The following is a 21,680-nucleotide window of genomic DNA, read 5'->3' as shown; positions in this document are numbered from 1 at the left end:
AGGTTTATTTGCATTTAGGTCATTGAACGGCTGGGGGTGGGGGTGGCGGGGGGGGGAGAGGGCAGGAAGAGACATAGCAAACGATTAATGAAATATAAGGGAGATCGACCCAAGTCATTAATAATATTTAGACCTCCCCATTGTTTTTTATCCCTCCAAGATCTCCCGAATCTTTTTTTGATGAATAAACTCAAAGGGCAGGATATTTACTCATTAGAGGCGACATCTACTGCAAAAAGTGCTGCATTGCAGAAAAAAAAGGACTTCGGTTGGCATACGTGCTTTCTCAACTTTGCATCTTAGCAAGGACCCCAGGAGGCGAGCTGCAGAGAATCCCTTTTTTGAACCTTAATTATAGGCTTCGGAATCAGAGAGACGCACTGAGCCTTGCTGAAGGGAGCGGGCGGGGGGGGGGAGAGAGGAATATATTAAATTCACATGCCTTGATATGTTCATACCTTTACTATGGTGTATAGCCTAAACTTTCTCATAATTACTCGGAATTGGGACTAACGGAATTCAAAGGCCAGGTAAGGATGCTTCAGGTTCCTACCACCTTGGCATGGAGGAAAGCGGGGGAATGTCTGTTTAAAAGAGCCTGGCCAATCAGATCTCCTTCCGATGTGTCAGGTCACAACTCCCAACAGCTCCAGCCAAAATGAACGAGGGTGGGAAACTCTGTCTGAAAGCCCTGGGCTGGGAAAGGCTGGTTTGGATTTAAGTTGCTAAAGGAGTCGACTCTGCCGGGCAGATGTCCCTTCTCCAGTTCCGGAATCTAATTTCCTTGGAAATAAGAAAGGTTTCAGCGAGGACCGACCGAGTAAGGAGACGTAGGGTCGGACTACCTGTACACATTTTATTGCGAGGCCTCGTTTGCTAACACTGGATTTTGGAGGCGGTGCAAAAGGCTGGGTCGCCTGAGAACCTACGCATTTGGACTTAGAGATGGTCCCTTGCAAAGCGTGTGGATAAATGGGAGAGGTTTATTTTTTAAGCTCAGTGGAATTGTCCGCTCCTCATTTAACCCCTTGCCGCAGAGAAAGCAGCGCCTTTTCGACCTATTCAGCCGATGCCAGGTCTTGATGTTCTGTGCAAATGCATCCAAGCACCAAACGCAGATAACCGGAGACCGTTGATTCGTAATCCCGTTCAGTGTCAATCCCTTTGGAGGACCTGGGTTCAAGTCACCAAGTGTTTCCAGCCTCCAAGAGCATCCCCCTCATTGTGCCTGTCAGATCGGGAGACCGACACACCGGGAAGGCAACGCGCAGGACAAAGTAGTGAGCACTTAATGACTTCTTTCCTGACAGTAGACATTTATTGGAAGACGGACAACGACCAAATGACAACAGAGGGAACACGGATGTGAAAAGCAAAAGCAATCTCCTTAACTAGGTGCTCTCGAGATATATCGGACTTAATTGCCCCCCCCCCCAAAAAAAATTGTTTCCAATCTTGTGCCCAGGGGAAATTACGGAGAGAATCCAAAATACTATTAATATGAGTATTAATTGCTTCTATAATTTATTGGATTTTAATTTTTGAAAGCCGCCCAGAATACAATACAATAAAATAAAATATCTGAAACGTGCCGGGTTGGGGAAGGCTACTGTAACCCTTCAAGAAAAGCCCCTACGTTTCTTGCCAAGTCTTCACAAAGCGCCCCAAAGTCATTCCGATTCCTTTTTAGCAAGGCTGATTTGGGATCCACCCTTGCTGTGGGAGGGAAGCCATTCAGTATGCTTTACTTTTTGAAAAGCTTCGGGGTAGGGGGGGAGGAGGAGGAGGAGGAGGAGACCCGTCCATAACCGATCCAACGGGATAGCCTCAGCCCTTCGTCTGCTGATGGAGGGCAAAGAGGAGAGAGAGAAGTTATCTTCATCTTAGCTGGGAAAGTGACATAGGAAGGATCCTAGTGCTCCCGCAGGAGATTGATTGGGGGCTTTCCCCGTTCCACCTGTCTAAAGCTCTGGGATTGGGAGAGCCTGGACAGTCACGGCTGCATGTCTGGGATTTAGTGCACTTCACTTCTCGGTGCCAAGCGCCACGGCTAAATCGATTATCTTAATGGGGAATTGCATTGGCAAGGGCTGGGCTGGCAGCAGCGATCGCTCGCTCTTCCTCTCGCTCTATGGCTCTCCCTCTCCCTCTCTCGGAGTCTCTGCTACAGGAGTCCCGGGCGGGTTCTCCCCAGCCCTCCGACCGGCCCCTCCCAATCTGCCCTCCCCCCTTCTGTTCCTGGGTTGAAATGGCCACGTTCCACCCGGCAGATCTCCAGCTGCTTCGCTAAGCCCCTGGCCTTCGGAGCGAAAAGAGCGGCATCCGCCGAGGAGGTGGAAAAGCTTCTCGTGGAGAGCTACAAGGGCCCAATCCATCACTCTTTAAAGGGCTCTTAGTCATTGTCTAGCAGCTGCGGAGTCGTGTCTGGCGCTCGGACACCTGCTCCATCCAGGATGTTTGGATTTCATAAGAGAGTACCGCTGGGATCAAAAAAGAAAAAGAAAAAAAATGAGGGAGAGTAATGAAAGCTAGAAGAACTCTGGGAAGAGGTGCACTTCCCTAAGAAGTGTTGATTCAGGAAACTGCCCCATTTCGCGCGCGAGCGGGTGTTTGTGCTTGCAAGCGCGCCCTGTTCTAAGGCTGTTAAGTCCGCCTTCCTCGTTAGCCCCCACTGGACAGGGGAGAGACCTGAGGAGCGGGAAGGGGATGGCGAGGGGGGCGGGGCGGGTAGAGTTTAGAGAACACGGTCTCAGGCGGGAAGAAAATCAACCCAGCGATTTTGTTGCTTCTAACACTGAAGCGCGAAGCCTTTGGGTCTCTTCCACCCCCTTGAAAATCCTCGCGAGCCCTAAGTGAAAGCCTATCTTCTACTTCCTTTTGTCGGAAGAGACAACGCACAGGGGCCCCAGCGGCTGCACTCCGCCACGTTACAAAGTGGGGGAACTCCGCCGAGCGAGATTCTTCCTCCTGAGCTGGACGGATCGGCCAGCCCGGGCAGCGGAAGGTGGAAGATCTGAGGAGGATCTTCTGAGCAGCCCAGAGGGCGGGAAATGCGAGAAGTGCCTCTAAACCAGGGGTTCTCAACCTTGGCAACTTTGAGACTTGTGGACTTCAATTCCCAGAATTCCTCAGCCAGCAAAGCTGGCTGAGGAATTCTGGGAGTTGAAGTCCACAAGTCTTAAAGTTGCCAAGGTTGAGAACCCCTGCTCTAAACAGACACACACACCCTTCCCCCTCGGCTGCTTCCCGGGTGACAGGCGGACTGGGTGGGCGAGGCTCCCTCGAGGGGTAAAAACGCTGCCCCGCTCTCTTTCCCCTAATTGACAGGAGAAGCGAAGTGGTTTTATTCCGCCAGCTCGAAGGCATTCCTTTGATGGCGTTCTGGACCTGGCCTTGTCTGAAACGGCCAAAGCCTCAGCTAAGCTAACAAGGGAAGCAAGGGAAGTAATTAGCTAAGTGGTTTCGCGCGGCGCGAGAGGAATGGCGAGGCGCTCGGCCCTTCTCCGGTTCGCTGGCAGCTCTGCCTCCTTCCACATGTGGGGACTTCATTTGGAATAAGCAGACGTTGCCCGTTAGGTTCCAATTCCATATTCGTATTTACTCTGGAAAAACCCCATTCGATGTAGCCGGAATTCTCTGGCGCTTCTGGTTTGCCGGTTGCCACTGCGTTTGGCCGCAAGAGCCAATACACTAATTTGAAAGTAAAATTGCATTGGATTATAGACTAGCTGCTTCTAACATCTCGCCGCCTAGTCCGAGGCATACTCTCTCAAAGAGTCTAATGGAGTTGGACGCCTATAATACATCTGAAATAATAACAATAATAGTTCCGATTAAACGAAGTTGCATTTGAATAAATTTGCATAGGACTGAGTGTATCCGTACAGCTAAGGCTTTAAACGGTTAAAATGAAATCAGCACATTTGAAGACGACACATATTTACAAAAAATCCGCTGTCACAGGTCCGGGGGAAATTACTGGGAATCTCTCTGGTGTAGTTGGCCAGGTGGGGCTGTTCTCAGCCCTATTTCCCCCAAAAGGCTACTTCCATGGAAGCTGCCCTGCGTGGTTGAAGGAAAAATGGAATATACGTTCAACAAGCAAATATGGACCCCTTGATTTTGAGAGGGCCAGTAAAGCAGATCTGGGTAATTTCACCTGGGCAGTTTCTAGAAAGGCAACATGGTTCTGCTTTTAAAGTCTGTGCCACAAGTAAGAAAGCAGCAGGTTAAGATTTGTCATAGATGAGCTAATGATTTTCTTGAAGTTGCCCATCAGAGGCAAAAAAAGAGCAAGAGAATTCCCTGTTCATTCGTCTGATGAACAGACAGACATAGAGTGGATGGATGGATGGATGATATGACAAATGGATGGAAAATGACAGACAGGCAGGCAGGCAGACAGACAGTCAGTGTGTGAGAGAGAGAAGAGAGAGAGGCAGAGGCAGAGAGATGCCAATTTTTGTGGTTTATTGTCTTAGGTGAATTTATGGAAACTCAGGGTAGTCATGTAGAATTTAAGGAACTTTTAAAACCATAAGTCATATTCCTCTCCTAAACTGTTCTAGTATCACTGAAACTTAGATCAAAACTCACTGCAGTGCATAAAATGTTCCTGCCAGCACTATAGTAATATATCAGTAATGAAATAGCTTTTACATTGTTACAGCACTTGCCCAGTGATTTTATCAATATCCAGAATAGAAATGCCTATCTGGTCAGATGGCACAGAATTTCAAATTTTGATTGTTTATTTGACTGGGCATCAAATGGAGTTATTCAATGCTATTTTGTTTTCTTTCTGTTACAGAAAGTGTCTAGAAGCACATCTAATATATTTCACATATCTATATATCCATACCTATATCCATACCTATATCTATCATCTAATAGTGTAAACTGTTATATGTTGTGTACTAATATAGTATTTATTTATTAAATGTATATGTTGCCCATCTCAAAATAATAGATAATAAGAATTTCCAGTAAATCCAAAAGGTGGGATAATAACTGGATTTGCATGGAAGGTTAAACTCCTGGAAAGAGTTTATATCTCTTCATAATTAAATCATTAAAGGGAAGCCAGAAAGGGGGGAGAAAGTCAGGTAGATTGTATAATAACCAGCCAGCCTGATGCTGAAAAGAACTGTGGTACATTCATTAAACCAAGATGCAACTGAGCCGAACTAAGGGAAGCTGCAAGGTGTCTCCCCCGCCCCCCAGTGAAATGCAAGACATTATTTCAGTTCCATTGATAAGCTGTAAAAGCACCATCGAATCATTTTAACAGAAAAGAGACGCTCTGTGACTGTATTTCTCTGCACAGATTAAGCACATTTGCCAAGATGGCTGGGACAAATGTAAATATTCTTTCATTTAGATTTTTCTTTGAAACCTGGATATTGAGTACCTCTGGTTTCTTGCAACTCAATTGGGCAACCCTGCATATGTCCATTTAGAAGTATATTTCAAGGAAGTATGTAGCCTCAGATAAGCCTAGGGTAGGAGTCTAATCCCACAATGGAGAAAGCTCATTTAACCAAGTAAACAAATTTAACTGAGTAAACAAACAGAACTAAGTTACCCCAAACTTAGAACAAATTATCAGATTCCCTCCCTAGCTAGGTCTCCAGTTAACCAATTTGATGATGAGACCCATTGGTATAGCAAGCAATTATCTCTTTAGATGTAGGACAACTGCACAAAGGAAATACTGTATGTAAAACAGTCTCGATTCTATGAATCACTGAAAACTCTGAGAATATTAAGAAGCAGAGTTTTGGGTATCTGCAGAATCATTTCCATGTCACTTCTACTTCACAGAGGCTGCCCTATCAGTATTCAAAGCAGTATGTATATATGCACACACAGGGCAAATGTGCATGGCCTTTTCACTTTTGAATCTTGATGTACATTAGGAATTAGTGAAATGCTCACTCTCTTTGTCTATGTCACATTCTCTCTCTCTCTCTCTCTCCCCTTTTTTTTTCTCTGACTCCCTCTCTAGGGAACATTTCCTTTCTCCAGAAATCCTAATAAAAACTAGGGAAATAAGGGGAAACTGATTTTTCCAGTAGGGGAGAAGTCCAAAATGTTTATCCCATTCATAGAAATTAGCCAGCTTGGAACCTTGGGTAAACCTCATATGCATGCCTGACATTATCTGAAAGGGTATGTACCTGTAAACAAAATCTGTATGGAGGCAATATCTTCATTAGCTTAAATCAGGGGTTTCAAACTGCTGGCCCACGGGCCGGATGCATCATGCCAAAAGTGCACCCACCTCATTGCTGGCAATGGAGAAAAAGTCATGATACAACATATCATGTGACACTGCATGTTTGACACCCCTGGCTTAAATGATCTAAGCATGGCAATGTAACATGGTGTAGTCCAGATGTGATGGAACTGCAACTTTCACAATCCTCAGGCAGAAGATTAATTTGCAAATATGGGATTTGGAATCACAAATAACTATATTAGCAGTTTGGACAGAAAGATCTCAAAAAAAAATGCAACCTTAGTAAATGTAGCGCTCAAGTTATGACCACAATTGAGCCCGAAATTTATGTTGCTAAGTGAAACATTAGTTAAGTGAGTTTTGCCTCATTTTACAACTTTTCTTGCCACAGTTGTTAAGTGAATCATTGCATTTGTTAAGTAACTAGCATGATTGTTAAATGAATCTGGCTTCCTCATTGACTATGCTGGTCAGAAGGGTGCAAAAGGTGATCACATGACCCCGGGACACTACAACGTCAAAAATATGAACCAGTTGCCAAGCATCTGAATTTTGATCATGTGACCATGGAGTTGCTGCAACAGTTGTAAGTGTGAAAAACTTAAAGTCACTTTTTTCAGTGACACAGTACCTTTGAACAGTCACTAAATGAACTGTTGTATGTCGAGGACTCCCTGTATGCAGTTATGGAAGTATTCAAACAGAAAATGAACACTCATTATCAAAGTTTTGCTTCTGGATTTAACTCCTTCAGTTCTTCATCAGTGTGCAAATAGTATATGAAATTTTTTAAATGTTTAATCAAAATAGTGTAGCACAATATGGCAATATGGAACAGTGGCTTACCTAGCTATGAAAAGGCTTTTTGAAAAAAAAAAAAACAATGGCTGTCCTGCAGTCTCTGTTACATTTCATTGTTCATCACATTGACATGTTGTGTTTCCACTAGGAACAGAGCTCAAGGTAGCTATAATAATCATAATTAAAACTTGTAAGATAAAAACACACAAATAATAAATGATAACATGCACAAAATTAAATCTCCCATCAGCAACAATCATCTTAAACAGAAAAAAGAGTTTGAATAAATATGTATATGCTTTTATTAACTTATTTATTAAATGTTTATACTGTCTGATCCAACAGGTCTTGCAGATTGTCACCATGATGGGCCATTGGAATAAATCCATAAATAGTAAAAGATTAATATTTTCTATTAATTAAATTAATATGTTCTATTAATTAATTAAAAAGCAGTAAGCAAGCATTCAAGTTCCTAAAAATTCTCATTAGTGTAGGGGAAATTCTAGAGTAACAATTAGTCATTATGAAGCAGTAATAGTAAACGAAGCAAACATGCAATGAATCATTTTAGAGCATCGTTTTTCCTTCCTTTTTTTATGTCACATGAAATTGGGTATTTGTCTTTTCTTCCAATTATGAAATTTAGCTGAGGAATTCAAATGAGCAATATTTACTGAAATGCATTTCCCCTTTTTCTTCAACTTCCATGCAGCTTTATACATATATCTATCTGTCTGTCTGTCTGTCTGTATACATACATACATACATACACACACACACACACACACACACACACACACATATATATGTATATTGTCAAAATAATGGTCACCAAGAGAATATCTATCCAAAAATAGAATTTAATCCACCAAGCTTTCGTCAAATACATATATATGTACATATACACACACACACACATATACATATATATATATAAAATCTCCCAAATCATAAACTGTGCTTCAGGGGAATGCCATCCTATCCAGATGAAAGATGAAGAAACAGATTTAAAAATGCATGGTGCAATTTAAAATGATTTCTTGATAAGGAGCAAACATTTGTCCCTGTGGCCTCATTTGAACTCACAAAAGAAAATATAATTAACTACGATTAAATTAGTCAGGAACTAGCACACAACGCACACAAGCTGATCCCACTATTAGCTGCCTAAAGCTCTATCTTCACATTTTTTTCGGGATACTTCAGAAAGCGACTTCAGAAAGAGACGTCAAAAGCCCCAAAAAGTGAAGTTGTTAGGAACTCTCTAGAGTTCAAAACCAGCGTTGAGAAGACGCACCTCTGTTTCTGGCTTGGACATATTTCTAAGAGGCGTTCTCCACCCTATTTAAAGAAGTTCTCAGCAACGCGGTATTGTTTCATAAGTCGCTTTGTTTATTGGAAAAGCCTGTGTTAAAGTAAAGGGGCGGGACAAAGTAATAGCAGACTTGGTATTGGCTTGGGAGGACCTTTCACTGCGTGCAACACTGGATGTCCCAGTTTCTGAAATTCCACGGGTTAGAATTTGGAATCCTGACGCCGAGGAGTAAGCGGGAAACAGCGCCACTGGGTGAGAAGAACCGACCAATCCGGCTCGCTGCAGCTTGACAAGCAGTTTCGACATCCTATAAAAAAGGAGGAACGAGGCACTAGGGTGTTCTGAGATTGAACTATTGTGTTGACAATTGGCTACTGGCCTAGGAGGGAAAGGGAGAAAGGAATGTGGTCCGAGGGGCTACTGGTGGGTTTGGTTACTAGCGCTGCTCTCCTGTTCCTCGTGCTGGCGCTGGTGGTGAGGCAGCTGCTGAAGCAGAAGAGACCGGCTGGCTTTCCGCCTGGTCCGGCGGGGCTCCCTCTCATCGGCAATATCCATTCCCTGGCCGCGGAGCAGCCTCACGTCTACATGAAGAGACAAAGTCAGCTGTACGGGGAAGTATGTTCGGAGGGACCGCGGCAGATCAAAAGGGAGCCGTCAGCCTGTTCATACTCGCACCGCAGCCTTTCAGCTTTCTCCTCAGATGCACGCCGCATAGGTTGCACTACAACTCCCATCCCCGGTTATCTTTTGATTTTGCTAGTATGGGTGATGGGAGTTGTTTTGCAGCGTATCGGAGGATGCCCGGTTTGGGCTTGCGTGTTGGAGAAATCAAGCTGCTGATCTTTATCAGAGTGATTGCTTCTTGTTTGTTATCTCAGGGCAACGAAGCTGAAAACAGATGTTGCAAGGGCAAGCTTAAAATTAAAAAAAAAAAAAAGCATAGGCTGTTAACAGTATGTCCAAGATCTTTGGTACATTTTTACAATCTTTTAGCTGGGGGAGGCGAAGGGCAGAGGGAATTTCAATAGTACACTCTATAGTCTATATATGATTAACTTACTGGTTCAGCCAGGACGTAATTCTGAATATATCGTTTTATAATTGTATATACATGTCAGAATGTAATTTCTTTGTGCTTTGCTTCATTATACTTAACATAAGAGACTTACTAGACCATGGTGTGTTTTGTGTAGTATTTGAGTAATAAAACAGAATACTTATAGTCCACTTGTTTCAATAAATTGTCTTCCAAACAGATTTCTCCAGTATACAGCTAAAACTGTCAGCTTCCAAATTCTCTAGATCTTTTTTAAAACAAAATCCTATTTTCTCTCAAATCTGTTAAAATATGCAATAAAGATCAAACAGCTTTTCTTCTCTGCTTATGCTTTGAATGAACATTTTAAGCAATCAGTTGAGAGCTGGGATACACGGACGTGAGGGGAGGAGGAAGTCAAAATAACTTTTTGCTGGAATGTGATAAATAGGAAACTCACTATGGTGATAGTAATCTTAGGCAAATGGAGGATTGGCTGAATAATTTAGTGTATCTAGAAATTATCTGGAATTTGGAAAATATGAATGAGGATACCTGTTAATATATCTTTTATATGTAGTTTTTTTTCTATTTGTTTCTTAAGATCTTTAGTCTTGATCTTGGAGGCATATCAGCTATTGTACTGAATGGCTATGATGCAATAAAAGAATGCCTTGTTCAGCAAAATGAAGTTTTTTCAGATAGGCCTTCTCTGCCTTTGTTCAAGAAGCTGACAAAAATGGGAGGTATGTCTGTTGCGTTTATAGTTTATTGCATAACAATTGTCTTGAAATCTGTCTATAATCTTATCTTTTATTCTGAAAAAAGGGTCTTGAATATATTTTCTTTGCACCCTGATTTAAGATGCCAAAGTAGACGAAAGATGTACAAGCAACGCAAGCTGAGGTTGCTGCAGTCAGAATTCCCAGGCCAGGGAAAAGGAAACTTGACTTGAGTCTCAAATAGGTCCACATATATCAAACAATAGTCTATCCCAAATAAGATTCCCTAACAATGCATACATATATATGTGGAACATGTGTATACTTGTGTTACATCCCACTTCTCTTCGACATAAGTCTCCAAACTTCATAAGATATATTGAACAAAAGAAAAGTTAACTAGATAATATGAAACCTAACTCACATACTTTTGATAAAACTATAAAACTAAAAGTTAGAATCCAGTGGATAGGTGGAAAATGAAGATAGACTAGAGCAGTGATGGTGAACCTTTTAGAAACCGAGTGCCCAAACTGCAACCCAAAACCCACTTATTTATTGCCGGGTGCTAAGTGGGCGTGGCCCACTGGGTGGGCATGGCTGTGGTGGTCATGGCAGACTGGTGGGTGTGGCCAAGGTGGGCATGGTCGCCTCGATGTTGCTTGTGGGGAGGGACCCCTGTGGGTGCCGGTCAGGGTTGGGGGAGATCCAGGGGGTCTCTAGCAGGTGGAGGCTCGTCCTCCGGGGTGAGGCGAGGCAGGGTGGGGGTGCCATTATCTCAGGGCAAGGCAAGGGAGGAGCTGGGGCAGCTGCTGCCTGACACCATCGGCCCCTGCACACAGAGGCCAGCAAGTGCATGGGGGCCAACAGTGTCCATCAGCAGCCACAGCCTGCCAACCCCTCGACCGGTGCACTCTGGGGCTCTGCAGCCCACCACCAGCAGTTTAGAGAAGTGCCCACAGAGAAGGCTCTGAGTGCTGCCTCTGGCACGCGTGCCATAGGTTCACCACCACTGGCTAGAGCAGTGGTTCTCAACCTTTTTAATGCTGCGACCCCCAACCGGTCGTAAGTCAAGGACTACTCAACCGGTCGTAAGTCGAGGACTACTTAACTGGTGCAGCACCGTTTGCAGAATGGGACTTTTGGCGGGCTCAGCAGAGCAGAGACAGCCTGGACCATTCCTATTGGCTTTTGAAAGCCAATAGAATTAGACTCTATTCAAGAGAGTCTATTCTATTGGCTTTCAAAAGCCAATAGAATAAAAGGGAGTAGCACAGCTAAGGAAAAGGGGGAAAAAATGGCGGACTGCGTTGTTTGGTGACCCCCGTGAAATGGTCGTTCGACTCCAAATGGGGTCCCGACCCACAGGTTGAGAACCACTGGGCTAGAGGGATAAAATATCAAATTTGGCACACAAGAACAACCAGGATATGCTTAAAAAGTAAACAAGCTTTCAACCTAAACGCACATTGTCATTCCGTCTGAGGTATTTGCACCTTAATCTTTTGGACTGTCGGGCATAAATGGAAAAGTTTTATGGATTTTTAAGCCAAAATAGCCCAAAGGACAGAGATACCAGAAGTGAAACCAGAAAACATAAAAAGCCACTGTCTTTAACAGTGGAGCAAAAGGCAACAAATTGATGATCATGAAGAAAAAAGAGGAACAAAGATATTGAGGACAAATGGCTGGAAATCAGAGTCACATACAAGTCACAAAGCTGTATCAGTTGGGCCAGGCCATTACTAGGATTCCATGTGGTATCTCACTATAAGGTTATATAAGAACATCAGTGTAGGAACCCTTCTCTAATTAGTCCTCAAATGGAATCTACTTTTTCTTTTTTTAATAGATGCCAGGTATTTGGATGGCATCACTGAATTATGATAATGCATGATTTTTAAGACTGTTGTCCTCCTGTGTATTATTGATTGGAAGTTTTGTTTCTGGTACATGCATTTTTCCATATGATCCTGTATAGCTTTTTTATTTTTTTTAATGGGACTACCTTGTAGACAGTAAGATAGTTTATAATTATTTAATGAAAGATATTTCTTCATTGAAAATATCCTTCTTTGGAACTTTATGGTAAATTTGGTATGGTAACTGCTCAAAGATGCCCATTTTCCTATACCCAGAGGTGATGAGTTTCTTTTTTTTTTAAACAAATTTTATTGGTTTTTTAAATTCTTAAAGCAACATATTCAGGACACACCGTGGTGCTGGGGTAATCAAACATCTTAAAACAAGACTTATATACATAATATAATCAATACGTCAAATATTCCCTCTCTTTTTCCCTCAAATAGCATAGTATATTTAGAATATCCAATTCTAGCTTAAATTTATTCAACCTGAACCTGTTTTTAAGCTTCATCATTTTCTACCATAATCAAATTAACTTTAAATAAAAACATTTTCAATTCAAATATCCCTTCCACATATGTTCTACTTTCTTAATTTTATCAAAATCTTATTTGTTTCTTCTTCCATCAATCTCCCTTATTTAGAGTAAAATATTAATCTATCCTATAGCTATCAAATCTATCAATTGATCTATCTCTTCAAGCTAAAAAAAACAATATCATACCTTAAATCATGTCATTTCATTAAACAAAATTCAAGTCTCCAGTTAATTATCATGACTAATAACGTCCATATCATCAGAAAATCATATCATCTTATTAAATTTCAATTAACTATTAGTTCACTTCAAATCTGAAACATCTCTTCAATTTTCATCATTCCATTACATCATAATTTTCATAGAAATAAACCTAACATTCTAAAAGGAACATTCCTAGTATTCTAAATTGTCTTTAATTCCTTATATAGAAAGATATCTCGTTTTTAAACAAAAATGTCTATCCTAGACACATCTAGATATATGTATTTATCAAACTATTCTCTAGATATCTAATCCTTCACTTAATCAATCTCTTTAAGTTAAATTAATATCAAACCTTAAATCATTTCAATATTTAATTAACATTCAATTAATTATTGATTCACGCCAACTCTAAGACATCTTTTTACTTCAAACTCAAAATCTCAGTCCTTATATCAGTCCATAGTTCTAGGTTGCCTTTAATCCAATTTAAGAAATTTTAAATTTCATTTTTCAATCTTATTCTAGTTTTCCTCTTTTGTCAGGTAGGTTTCCATAACAGGGCTTCCCTTCCAGATAATAGGTCTCTTTTTGTTGCTTCTAGTGTCACTTGATTCAATACAGACCATCTTGATCTCTGATTTAATCCTCTGTTTCTCTTGTCCATAAAGCCTCGTGGCTTCAGAAGGTGATGACTTTCTTATAGATACAAAGATAGAGACAAAAAATTGAGTCATTGAGTAGAATAATGTGGTTTGTGCACTTAATATTGAACCTAAACATAGAAATTATCTTCCCAATATTTAGTAGTTTACTACTTTTGGCAAAAAAATTCTATCTGAAAAAGAGAAAGGTAATAGATGATAATAAAATAAATTTGTAATAAATAATTATATGAATTAATTATGAGTTAATTATATAAATATGTTTCATGTTTCAGGTTTACTGAATGCAAGATATGGCAGAGGTTGGACAGAGCATCGCAAATTAGCAGTAACTAGCTTTCGAAATTTTGGATATTGTCAAAAGTCCTTTGAAAGCAAAATAACAGAAGAGTCGGTTATTTTTCTTGATGCCGTTGATACTTACAAAGGCAAGGCTTTTGATCTAAAGCACTTGATAACAAATGCAGTTTCAAACATTACTAACCTAATTATTTTGGGAGAACGGTTTACCTATGAAGACACTGAATTTCAGCATATGATAGAAATATTCAGTGAAAATGTTGAATTGGCTGCCAGCGCTTCAGTGTTTTTATACAATGCTTTCCCATGGATTGGTAAGTTGCCCTTTGGAAAACATCAACAACTTTTTAGAAATGCTGCTGAAGTCTATACTTTTTTACTCCACCTTATTCAGCGTTTCTCACAGAATAGGAAACCTCACGCACCTCGACACTTTGTAGATGTATATTTAGATGAAATGGATAAGAATAAAAATGATCCCGAATCTGTATTTTCAATGGAAAATTTAATTTATTCAGTTGGAGAACTCATAATTGCTGGAACAGAAACTACAACAAATGTTTTAAGATGGGCAGTCTTGTTTATGGCTCTTTATCCTAATATTCAAGGTAAGTAATATGTAAGTTGTTATGATGAAAAGTTTCCGTTCAATGATAACTAAGAACATCATTTTTCTACCACATCTTTTAATACAGTTTTTAACCATACTGTAGCCCACATTCAGATTAAAATTTTGGGTTTCTTTTTTTTTTCTAAAATTTCTGAAATTTGGATGATATATTAAAACAATGGCATGCCAAATTATTGCACTGATGAGGTTATTTTGATGAGAAAATTGGGCTTCTTTGGCCACTATTAATCAGTTCCTACTAGTATTTTGGGGAATAAATTGCAATCAATATTATTTGATATAAACTGTTGGCCTTGTATGCTGAACTTGACAGATTTTATATATACCTTCTTGCCCTACCTTGACATATAGCAAAACAAATTCTGACAAGCACAAAACGGGTGCAGTTTGGCTATGTAGGCAATTTTGTATTTCTTTCTTAATATGCTAAAAAGAATGTATAGTACAGAATTATATTACAGAAGGAATACAGAATTATAATCCATAATCAATAGATTATAGAATAAATCTATCAGGAAACGACAAATTTGGTTAAGAGATTGTAAAGTATTTAAAATGTTAAATAACACCTGTGACTTGTTATAAGAGCACAGAGGTGGCATGTTGTCAGACAGTTTTGCTTGTGGGACTAAAAAAATGTTGAAAACATACCCCTTTAAAGTTGTTTACCTTAGTTGGGGGAAAGTATTTGTGGATGCCATGAATTCTGTTTTTAATATTACTAAACAATATAATAATTATAGACAAGATGTTACCTAGGGATTCCTGTGACATATATAATTACTATATGAAAAATGGTTTGAAGTAATTTCTTCTAAATAAAGTTTTTTTTATAATAAAATATACAATTTGATATATTTATGAAGTAATAGGAAATTGCTTTTTGAAACATTGTGTGGAAACTTCTGTTAATAAAAAAATCAAAATAATGAGATAGAGGTGTGTCAAACTGACACCACAGAGTTAACTACTGTATTAAACAGAATGTCTTTTAATGAAGTAATATGAGAATGAACATTGTTTCAGTCGCAAGATAAAATGTGGAAGAGCTTATACAGTCCCTTGTGCAATAATTCTTTCATTTAGGAACTGGAAGAAAACTCATAGCTTGATGACATAACACATACTTTGTACTGAAAGGCTCCAGGGAATACTCCATGAAATCTTCAATTAAAAGTATCAGGGAGCTGGGGATCAAAAAGATCAGAGCCAGAGTTCGTAGAAAGAATTTATCAATGCAAGAACACAAAACAAGTCTGGAGTCTTTCTGAATTTTGAGCTATTTCTCAGAACATGATTATATTCCAGATTGATTATATAATCTACATAGAGTTTATATATACACCTGGATAGAGAGAAAAAGCTTTGAAAGTAACAAACAGCAGTCACCCAATTCTATATAGTCCACAAATGTTCAAGTGACAATCTTAAAAAAAAAAAACCTTTGTAAATCGTACACTGAAATTTCATGTGTAGGTATAAATGTTGTGGTGTACACATAATGTAGATGCTTACATACAGTCTAAAAGCTTTTTCTCTTAACAGGACATGTGCATAAAGAAATTGACTTAGTCATTGGTCCCAACAAAACACCATGCCTAGAAGATAAGAACAAAATGCCATATACGGAGGCGGTGCTACATGAAATTTTAAGGTTCTGTAATATAGTTCCATTAGGTATTTTTCATGCAACTTCTAAGGATACGGTTGTCCGTGGTTACTCTATCCCTCAAGGCACTACTGTAATCACAAATCTCTATTCTGTACATTTTGATGAAAAATACTGGAGTAACCCTGAAATGTTTTGTCCTGAAAGATTTTTGGACAACTCAGGACAGTTTGTCAAGAAAGAAGCATTTATTCCCTTTTCACTAGGTAAGCATAAAAAAATGTATCCATAAATCTAGGTGTGATAAAACTTATGAGTAAATATATAATAAGTATGATATAGTGTATATAACAGTAAAATGCTTTAAGTATTCTGCTTTGATCAATAACTTTCTGTGAAAGGGCAGTTGTTATTATTAATCTTCTTTGAGAAGTCAGAATAATAACTCATAAGTGGTGGCAATGCTTAATTGAACTTGAAAAAAATGAAATAGGGTCAGGTCTGCTTAGTAGAAACACATGGAGGACCATCAGGATATTCCAGGGATGAACATTAGACTAAGAAGTTGAAACAAATCTATCATTGCCATAAAAGCTAGCTCAAATCAAGAGTCAAGTTTGATTTGAATGAGATTTTATTTTTGCCTTTGCAACGCAAGAAAACAATGAAATCTTCACTGGTAAACCTTTCATGCTATTATCATTGTTTTTATTTGATCTCAATACACAATGCAAAGGTGGAAAGAATGGAGTTTCTCATAGCTGATTGGCTGCCTAATGATTTGTAAATCTCCTTTTTCCCTCACCTTAAGATTTGTGCAGAAGATTTCAGTATATTTATTTATCATTGAACAAATTTATATATCAGCCTAACTCTCACATAGTGACTCCCCAATTTAAAATCCTGAAACCCCTCCCACCCACCACCACAGTGGCGACAAATACCTCTGAAACCTCTTTTCATAGGCTTCTACTTAGCAATCAGTAGGTGTAATTTTTATCTTCTAAAGGGTTTTATGTGTGAAAAAGGAAAAAAATGTGTGTCGAGGACTGAACTGGACAGAGATGGATTAAAGAGGTAGACTAAGGAGAATGACTCTTTTTACTATTTCAGATCTTACTTTTCTCCTCAGATTTTTTTTTTCCATTACTTCTTGACTAGCTCTATTACATGAAATCTTGTAGGGTCTTGTGGCAGGTGTGGTCTTGCTGAGTTAGAAACAGTTAAAAAGAAAAATAAATTTTGGACAGCATAAAAAGAAAAGGAAAAAGAATAAACACTTTGGAATTGCCTGAGTTTTTCTCTTGTATATGTGTGACCATACAGAGAAATACAGACGTTTTAAAGATTAATATTCAGTGTTCTTATCCAAGATGTATAGATAAAAGTAATAATCCAGGGAAATGTTTGTTAATAGTTCTAACAAATGGTAAATACAGTTTGTCAAAGTAGCTGTTTTATCAGTTTTTCAGTCACAGCAATTTTCTATGTGTTTTCAAGAAATTCCTCTTTTTGAATATTTTAACTTCCCAGAATTTTATGATAAGAACTTGTCAGTTAACAATGGGAATTGAATCACTTTCTTAATGTTACCTGTTTATGTGATTGATAAAACATTAGCTGGATTTTTTATGGGGGAAAAAATTAAACCAAATATGAACAAATGGTGCATTCCCTCGAAAGGTGCAATGTGTACCAAAGCGCTTATAAATGATCACAAATACAGTCTAGAAGGATTGCTGAAATTACTGTATAAAAACTTTAAAGTATTGTATCACTGATGGATTTTCTTCATAGTGAATTGTCAGTGACTTGCTGAACTAGATACGATGAACGAATTCTATACTATAAGTTCTATCCTTTACTATATAATTCTGGATGGGGTTGCACTACCCTAAACAAACTCGGTGCGCAATCTGGGGGGTCTCCTGATTTTAATGAGTTTTATATATTGACAAAGACGTGAATGGAATTTTTTTTAATTGAAATGTGTTACCCTGCTTTTAAATAACAAGTCTCTATGCATAATTCTATAAAATCTCATTTTTCTCTTATATTGAAGAACTTTATATTGAAGAAAGATGAGTAAAAGAGGAGAAAAGATGGGTATCAAACCTAGTTTACACCTGTTTAAGATTTGAGATAATGTATTATAGTAAAAGGTTCAGTGCAAATTCATTTTGTGTTCATTGAATGTTATTTAAATATGTAGTTATATGTATTAAATGTCTCTGTTGAAAGACATCTGGGATTTACAGTTACCGGAAGGAGAAATATTTGAATCTTCCTGCAGTGGGTACACTAATTTAAATTAGTTGACTACTGTATAAGCATAATGTGTTCCTTGCAGGAGAAATCTGTCCTGAAAAAGCCCTGTTTAGCATCTTCTACCTTAATGATGAGTTTATTTTGATTTTTTTACATTCATCTTTGGAAAGCACTTCCAAAATTAGTACCTGAGAAGCATATCTATGAAAATTAATTCTGTTTTTTTAAAATAAAGAATATATAAATTTAAATTATACCTAATTTAAAAATCAGTAATTATTTACTTAAAAACATGATTTTGTTGATCTATTTTCATTGTAGAGTAACGCATAAACATACATAGATTCAAACTGTAAATACATACAGTATTTGCCATAGATCAATTTATTATCAGTGTGATTTTTTTTTAAATGGGCCTCTATGTTTTGCTTTATTTCATATGTAGTCCTTGATTTAAAAAAAAAAACAATTAAACCTTGTTACTTTCTCTGTCTTCCCATCTTGCCCTTTTAGGACGAAGACACTGCTTAGGAGAGCAACTGGCCAGAATGGAAATGTTTTTATTTTTTACTGCATTACTTCAAAGATTTCATCTACATTTTCCTAGTGCTTTGGTTCCAAACCTTAAGCCAAAACTTGGCATGACGCTGCAACCTCATCCATACTTCATTTGTGCAGAGAGACGATATTAAATATTACTATGATGGCCAAAGAGGCATGGGGAAATGATGAGATGCTACATACGGTACACATTCCATGATTTTGCCTAAATGAACTGATTTCTAGCCTATTCTTATAAGAACACCATCAACAAGCTTTCTGAAAAGCTAAACAGGAAGAAAGGAGTTTTAAAAACTTTCTTGGAGTGAGAAATGGAGTAAAGTCTAATCTAATCTAGTCTGATATAATTTAACTATTCAAGTCAGGTAAGGGGTGACCTCTACTACCTTTCTTGGAAGGTTGGAACCCATTAGAAATCCTGAGTAAACTAAGCATGACTAGATAAGCTAAAGTTACTTTATTGTAAGGTTGCGTTAACAGAATCTTGCAAGTCTGAAGGTACAAACTTCCAGCCATCACTTTTAACCATCTGATCAATTAGGGTAGGTCCTTCCTACATTTTTTTTCCTCTTACCATTAACCTCCTGAGGGCTCCACCCTCTCCTGTCTGATTGTTTCTTAGACAGCATCTTTTTCACTTGTCCCCCAAGGTCATCCACACATTCCATTACACAAACTGAAAACATCTAACACCTTTATCAACCTTTCAGTCTTGTTATCTTGTTACTTCATTATCCAAAGATCAGCTAATTAAGACTGCTCTCAGAGTGGCTACACCCTCAGCCAAATAAACCAGTTCAAATTATTTCAGACTGTATAGACCAGGAGTCCCCAACCCCTGGTCCATGGACCAGTACCGGGCCACGGCATGCCAGCAACCAGGCCGCACAAACAAGCAAAGCCCCATCCGTGGGATGCAGGCAGCACACAAAACCATGTGCCCTCTGGTCCGCGGAAAAACCTCTCTCCACAGAACTGGTCCCTGCTGCCCAAAATGTTGGGGACCTCTAGTATAGACTGTTTCCCTTTTACTCTGAGAAGCTTCAAGTGTACAAGATCTGTAGACTCTGATTCTGAACTACCTGGATGGAACAAGTAAGTGAATATGAAGTATTGGAAGTTATCCAAGCATATGTTGTGCAAGGGGTTCTGATGCACTCTGAGCTTGGTTGTTTTCTTACGGACCTTTCATTACTCAAACTAGGTAACATTAACGGTGCTGGCAGGGAGTGGGGTTTGTTCCCACGTTATATTATAGTGGCCCTGTAAGTGTTGTTGGGAGTGGTCTGGGTAGTTCTTACTGTTAGCTTGTTTGGCAGTTCCTTGATAGGGGTATTACCATGCTCTCAATATAAATTGAAACCACACCCCATTCCTTACTAACATTGAAGTTATCTAGTTTGGGTAATGAAATGTCTTCAAGAAAGCAACTAAGCTCAGAGAGCACAAAGGACCCCTCGTTTCAACCCTGAGCTACAAATATTCTCCTTTATTAGTAGTATATCCTGTATGCCTATCTTTTTTTTATGTTGATGCTCTCCTATTAAAAACACTATAATACAACTAGTTAACTGTTAAAGATAAAATGGCAATAATGTTCGTAATCTTGCAGCTTGGACTTCTTTCAAAAATAAAAGAAAGAATTATTTTATATGGGGTATTTATTAAATACATATAAAGGAGTATTAGAAGGAAGAGTAATTTCTTATGAGACTGCATTTTAAATATATCACAATGTATCTCACTCCCTTTTTGTAAAATGAAGCAATAAATTGTAGAAGAAAATACTGTCGACAAATTTAATGATTGGTTGAAATACCATTAAAGCATGTGTGTGTGGTTTTTTTTATTGCTTGTGCTTCACCAAAAGAAAAAAAAAGTGAAAGAAGAAAATTTGAGGAAAAGTATGACATTTTTAGCATATGTGCAAGACGTCTAAATTATATGAAGTTCTTTTGAGTATTAGAATTCAATTTTCTCTATGCACCTGATAGGTAATATTCATTTATAATAAAAAGCAAAGATACTGGAACTGGGGGAAAGAAATGCTGATTTTTCAGTTGAAACAATTATTCTATAGTATCATGGTTGCTCTTTCCCTGAAATGAGAAAATGGCACTTCTAACTTGCCATGGGTTTATCCAAAAAAGAAAAGAAGCAAGTGAGATCTTCCAGTGACAAAACATGCCTTCTTTCTTATCCCATTCCTTCAGAATATTGTCTTGCATAAACACACTCCCAACAGTCCACCAGGCATCTCTCTTTTAGAAAATGGGAGAAAATTATTTTCTGCCCAAGCAATCAAATAGGATGACTTGACTGCACATTAGAAAGTTTGATTTGGTGCCAGTTTTTCATTTTTTAATGTGTTTAGTTTTAATCTGGTTATTATGTTTTAACTTTTGGTGAGTAGCCATCCAGCGTTTTAAATGCTGTAAACAAACAAAATAAAATTGTAATGATATGGGTTCACAAAGAATGTATGTGGCTTCTGTTGGTTTTTTTTTCTCAGATTTTATACGCACTCTCAGTAGTAACTTTTGAATTTTAATTCATTCAAGGCAATAGCTGGTAAGCATAAATGAAGGATTTCGCCTGAGTAATTTCACAGGTGCTGGTGGTGTTACTTTGGAATGCAGCCATTATGAAAAGGATGCACACAGAAGTATTTATTATAATAGTTTTCGTTTAAACAAATGTAATTAGTTTTACCCCCTTGAGTCTGTCTGGCTTTTAGAAATTTTCTTTGAAGGTAAACAGGCTTAATTTAAGGCTAAATTAAATTAATTTTTGCAATTGCTGAAGCCTTTCAGTCTTGGGTTGCAACATTGTGACACGTGACATGCCTGAGGCAGCTTAAAGAAAAAAAAGCCTGGAGTTTAGTGTTTATTCTGGGAGGGTTTTGTGAGCTTTTCTTGGT

The 21,680-nt window shown here is 38.6% G+C and overlaps 1 protein-coding gene across 1 annotated transcript; it reads left to right on the top strand.

The window, feature by feature from the left end:
* The first annotated feature begins 8,516 nt into the window (after window positions 1-8,516).
* On the top strand, window positions 8,517-21,212 carry LOC120308484 (vitamin D 25-hydroxylase). The gene is made up of 5 exons (XM_039344582.1): window positions 8,517-8,975; window positions 10,001-10,142; window positions 13,667-14,299; window positions 15,868-16,197; window positions 18,713-21,212. The coding sequence occupies exons 1-5, from the start codon at window positions 8,763-8,765 to the stop codon at window positions 18,889-18,891; spliced, it is 1,497 nt and encodes a 498-aa protein (XP_039200516.1). The 5' UTR covers window positions 8,517-8,762; the 3' UTR covers window positions 18,892-21,212.
* Window positions 21,213-21,680: the final 468 nt, after the last annotated feature.

The sequence above is a fragment of the Crotalus tigris genome, unplaced genomic scaffold (genome assembly GCF_016545835.1).
Source record: "Crotalus tigris isolate CLP2741 ecotype Arizona unplaced genomic scaffold, ASM1654583v1 scf7180000017933.3771270, whole genome shotgun sequence".
Taxonomy (NCBI): Eukaryota; Metazoa; Chordata; class Lepidosauria; order Squamata; family Viperidae; genus Crotalus; species Crotalus tigris.
This window is presented reverse-complemented; position numbering and strand designations above follow the sequence as displayed.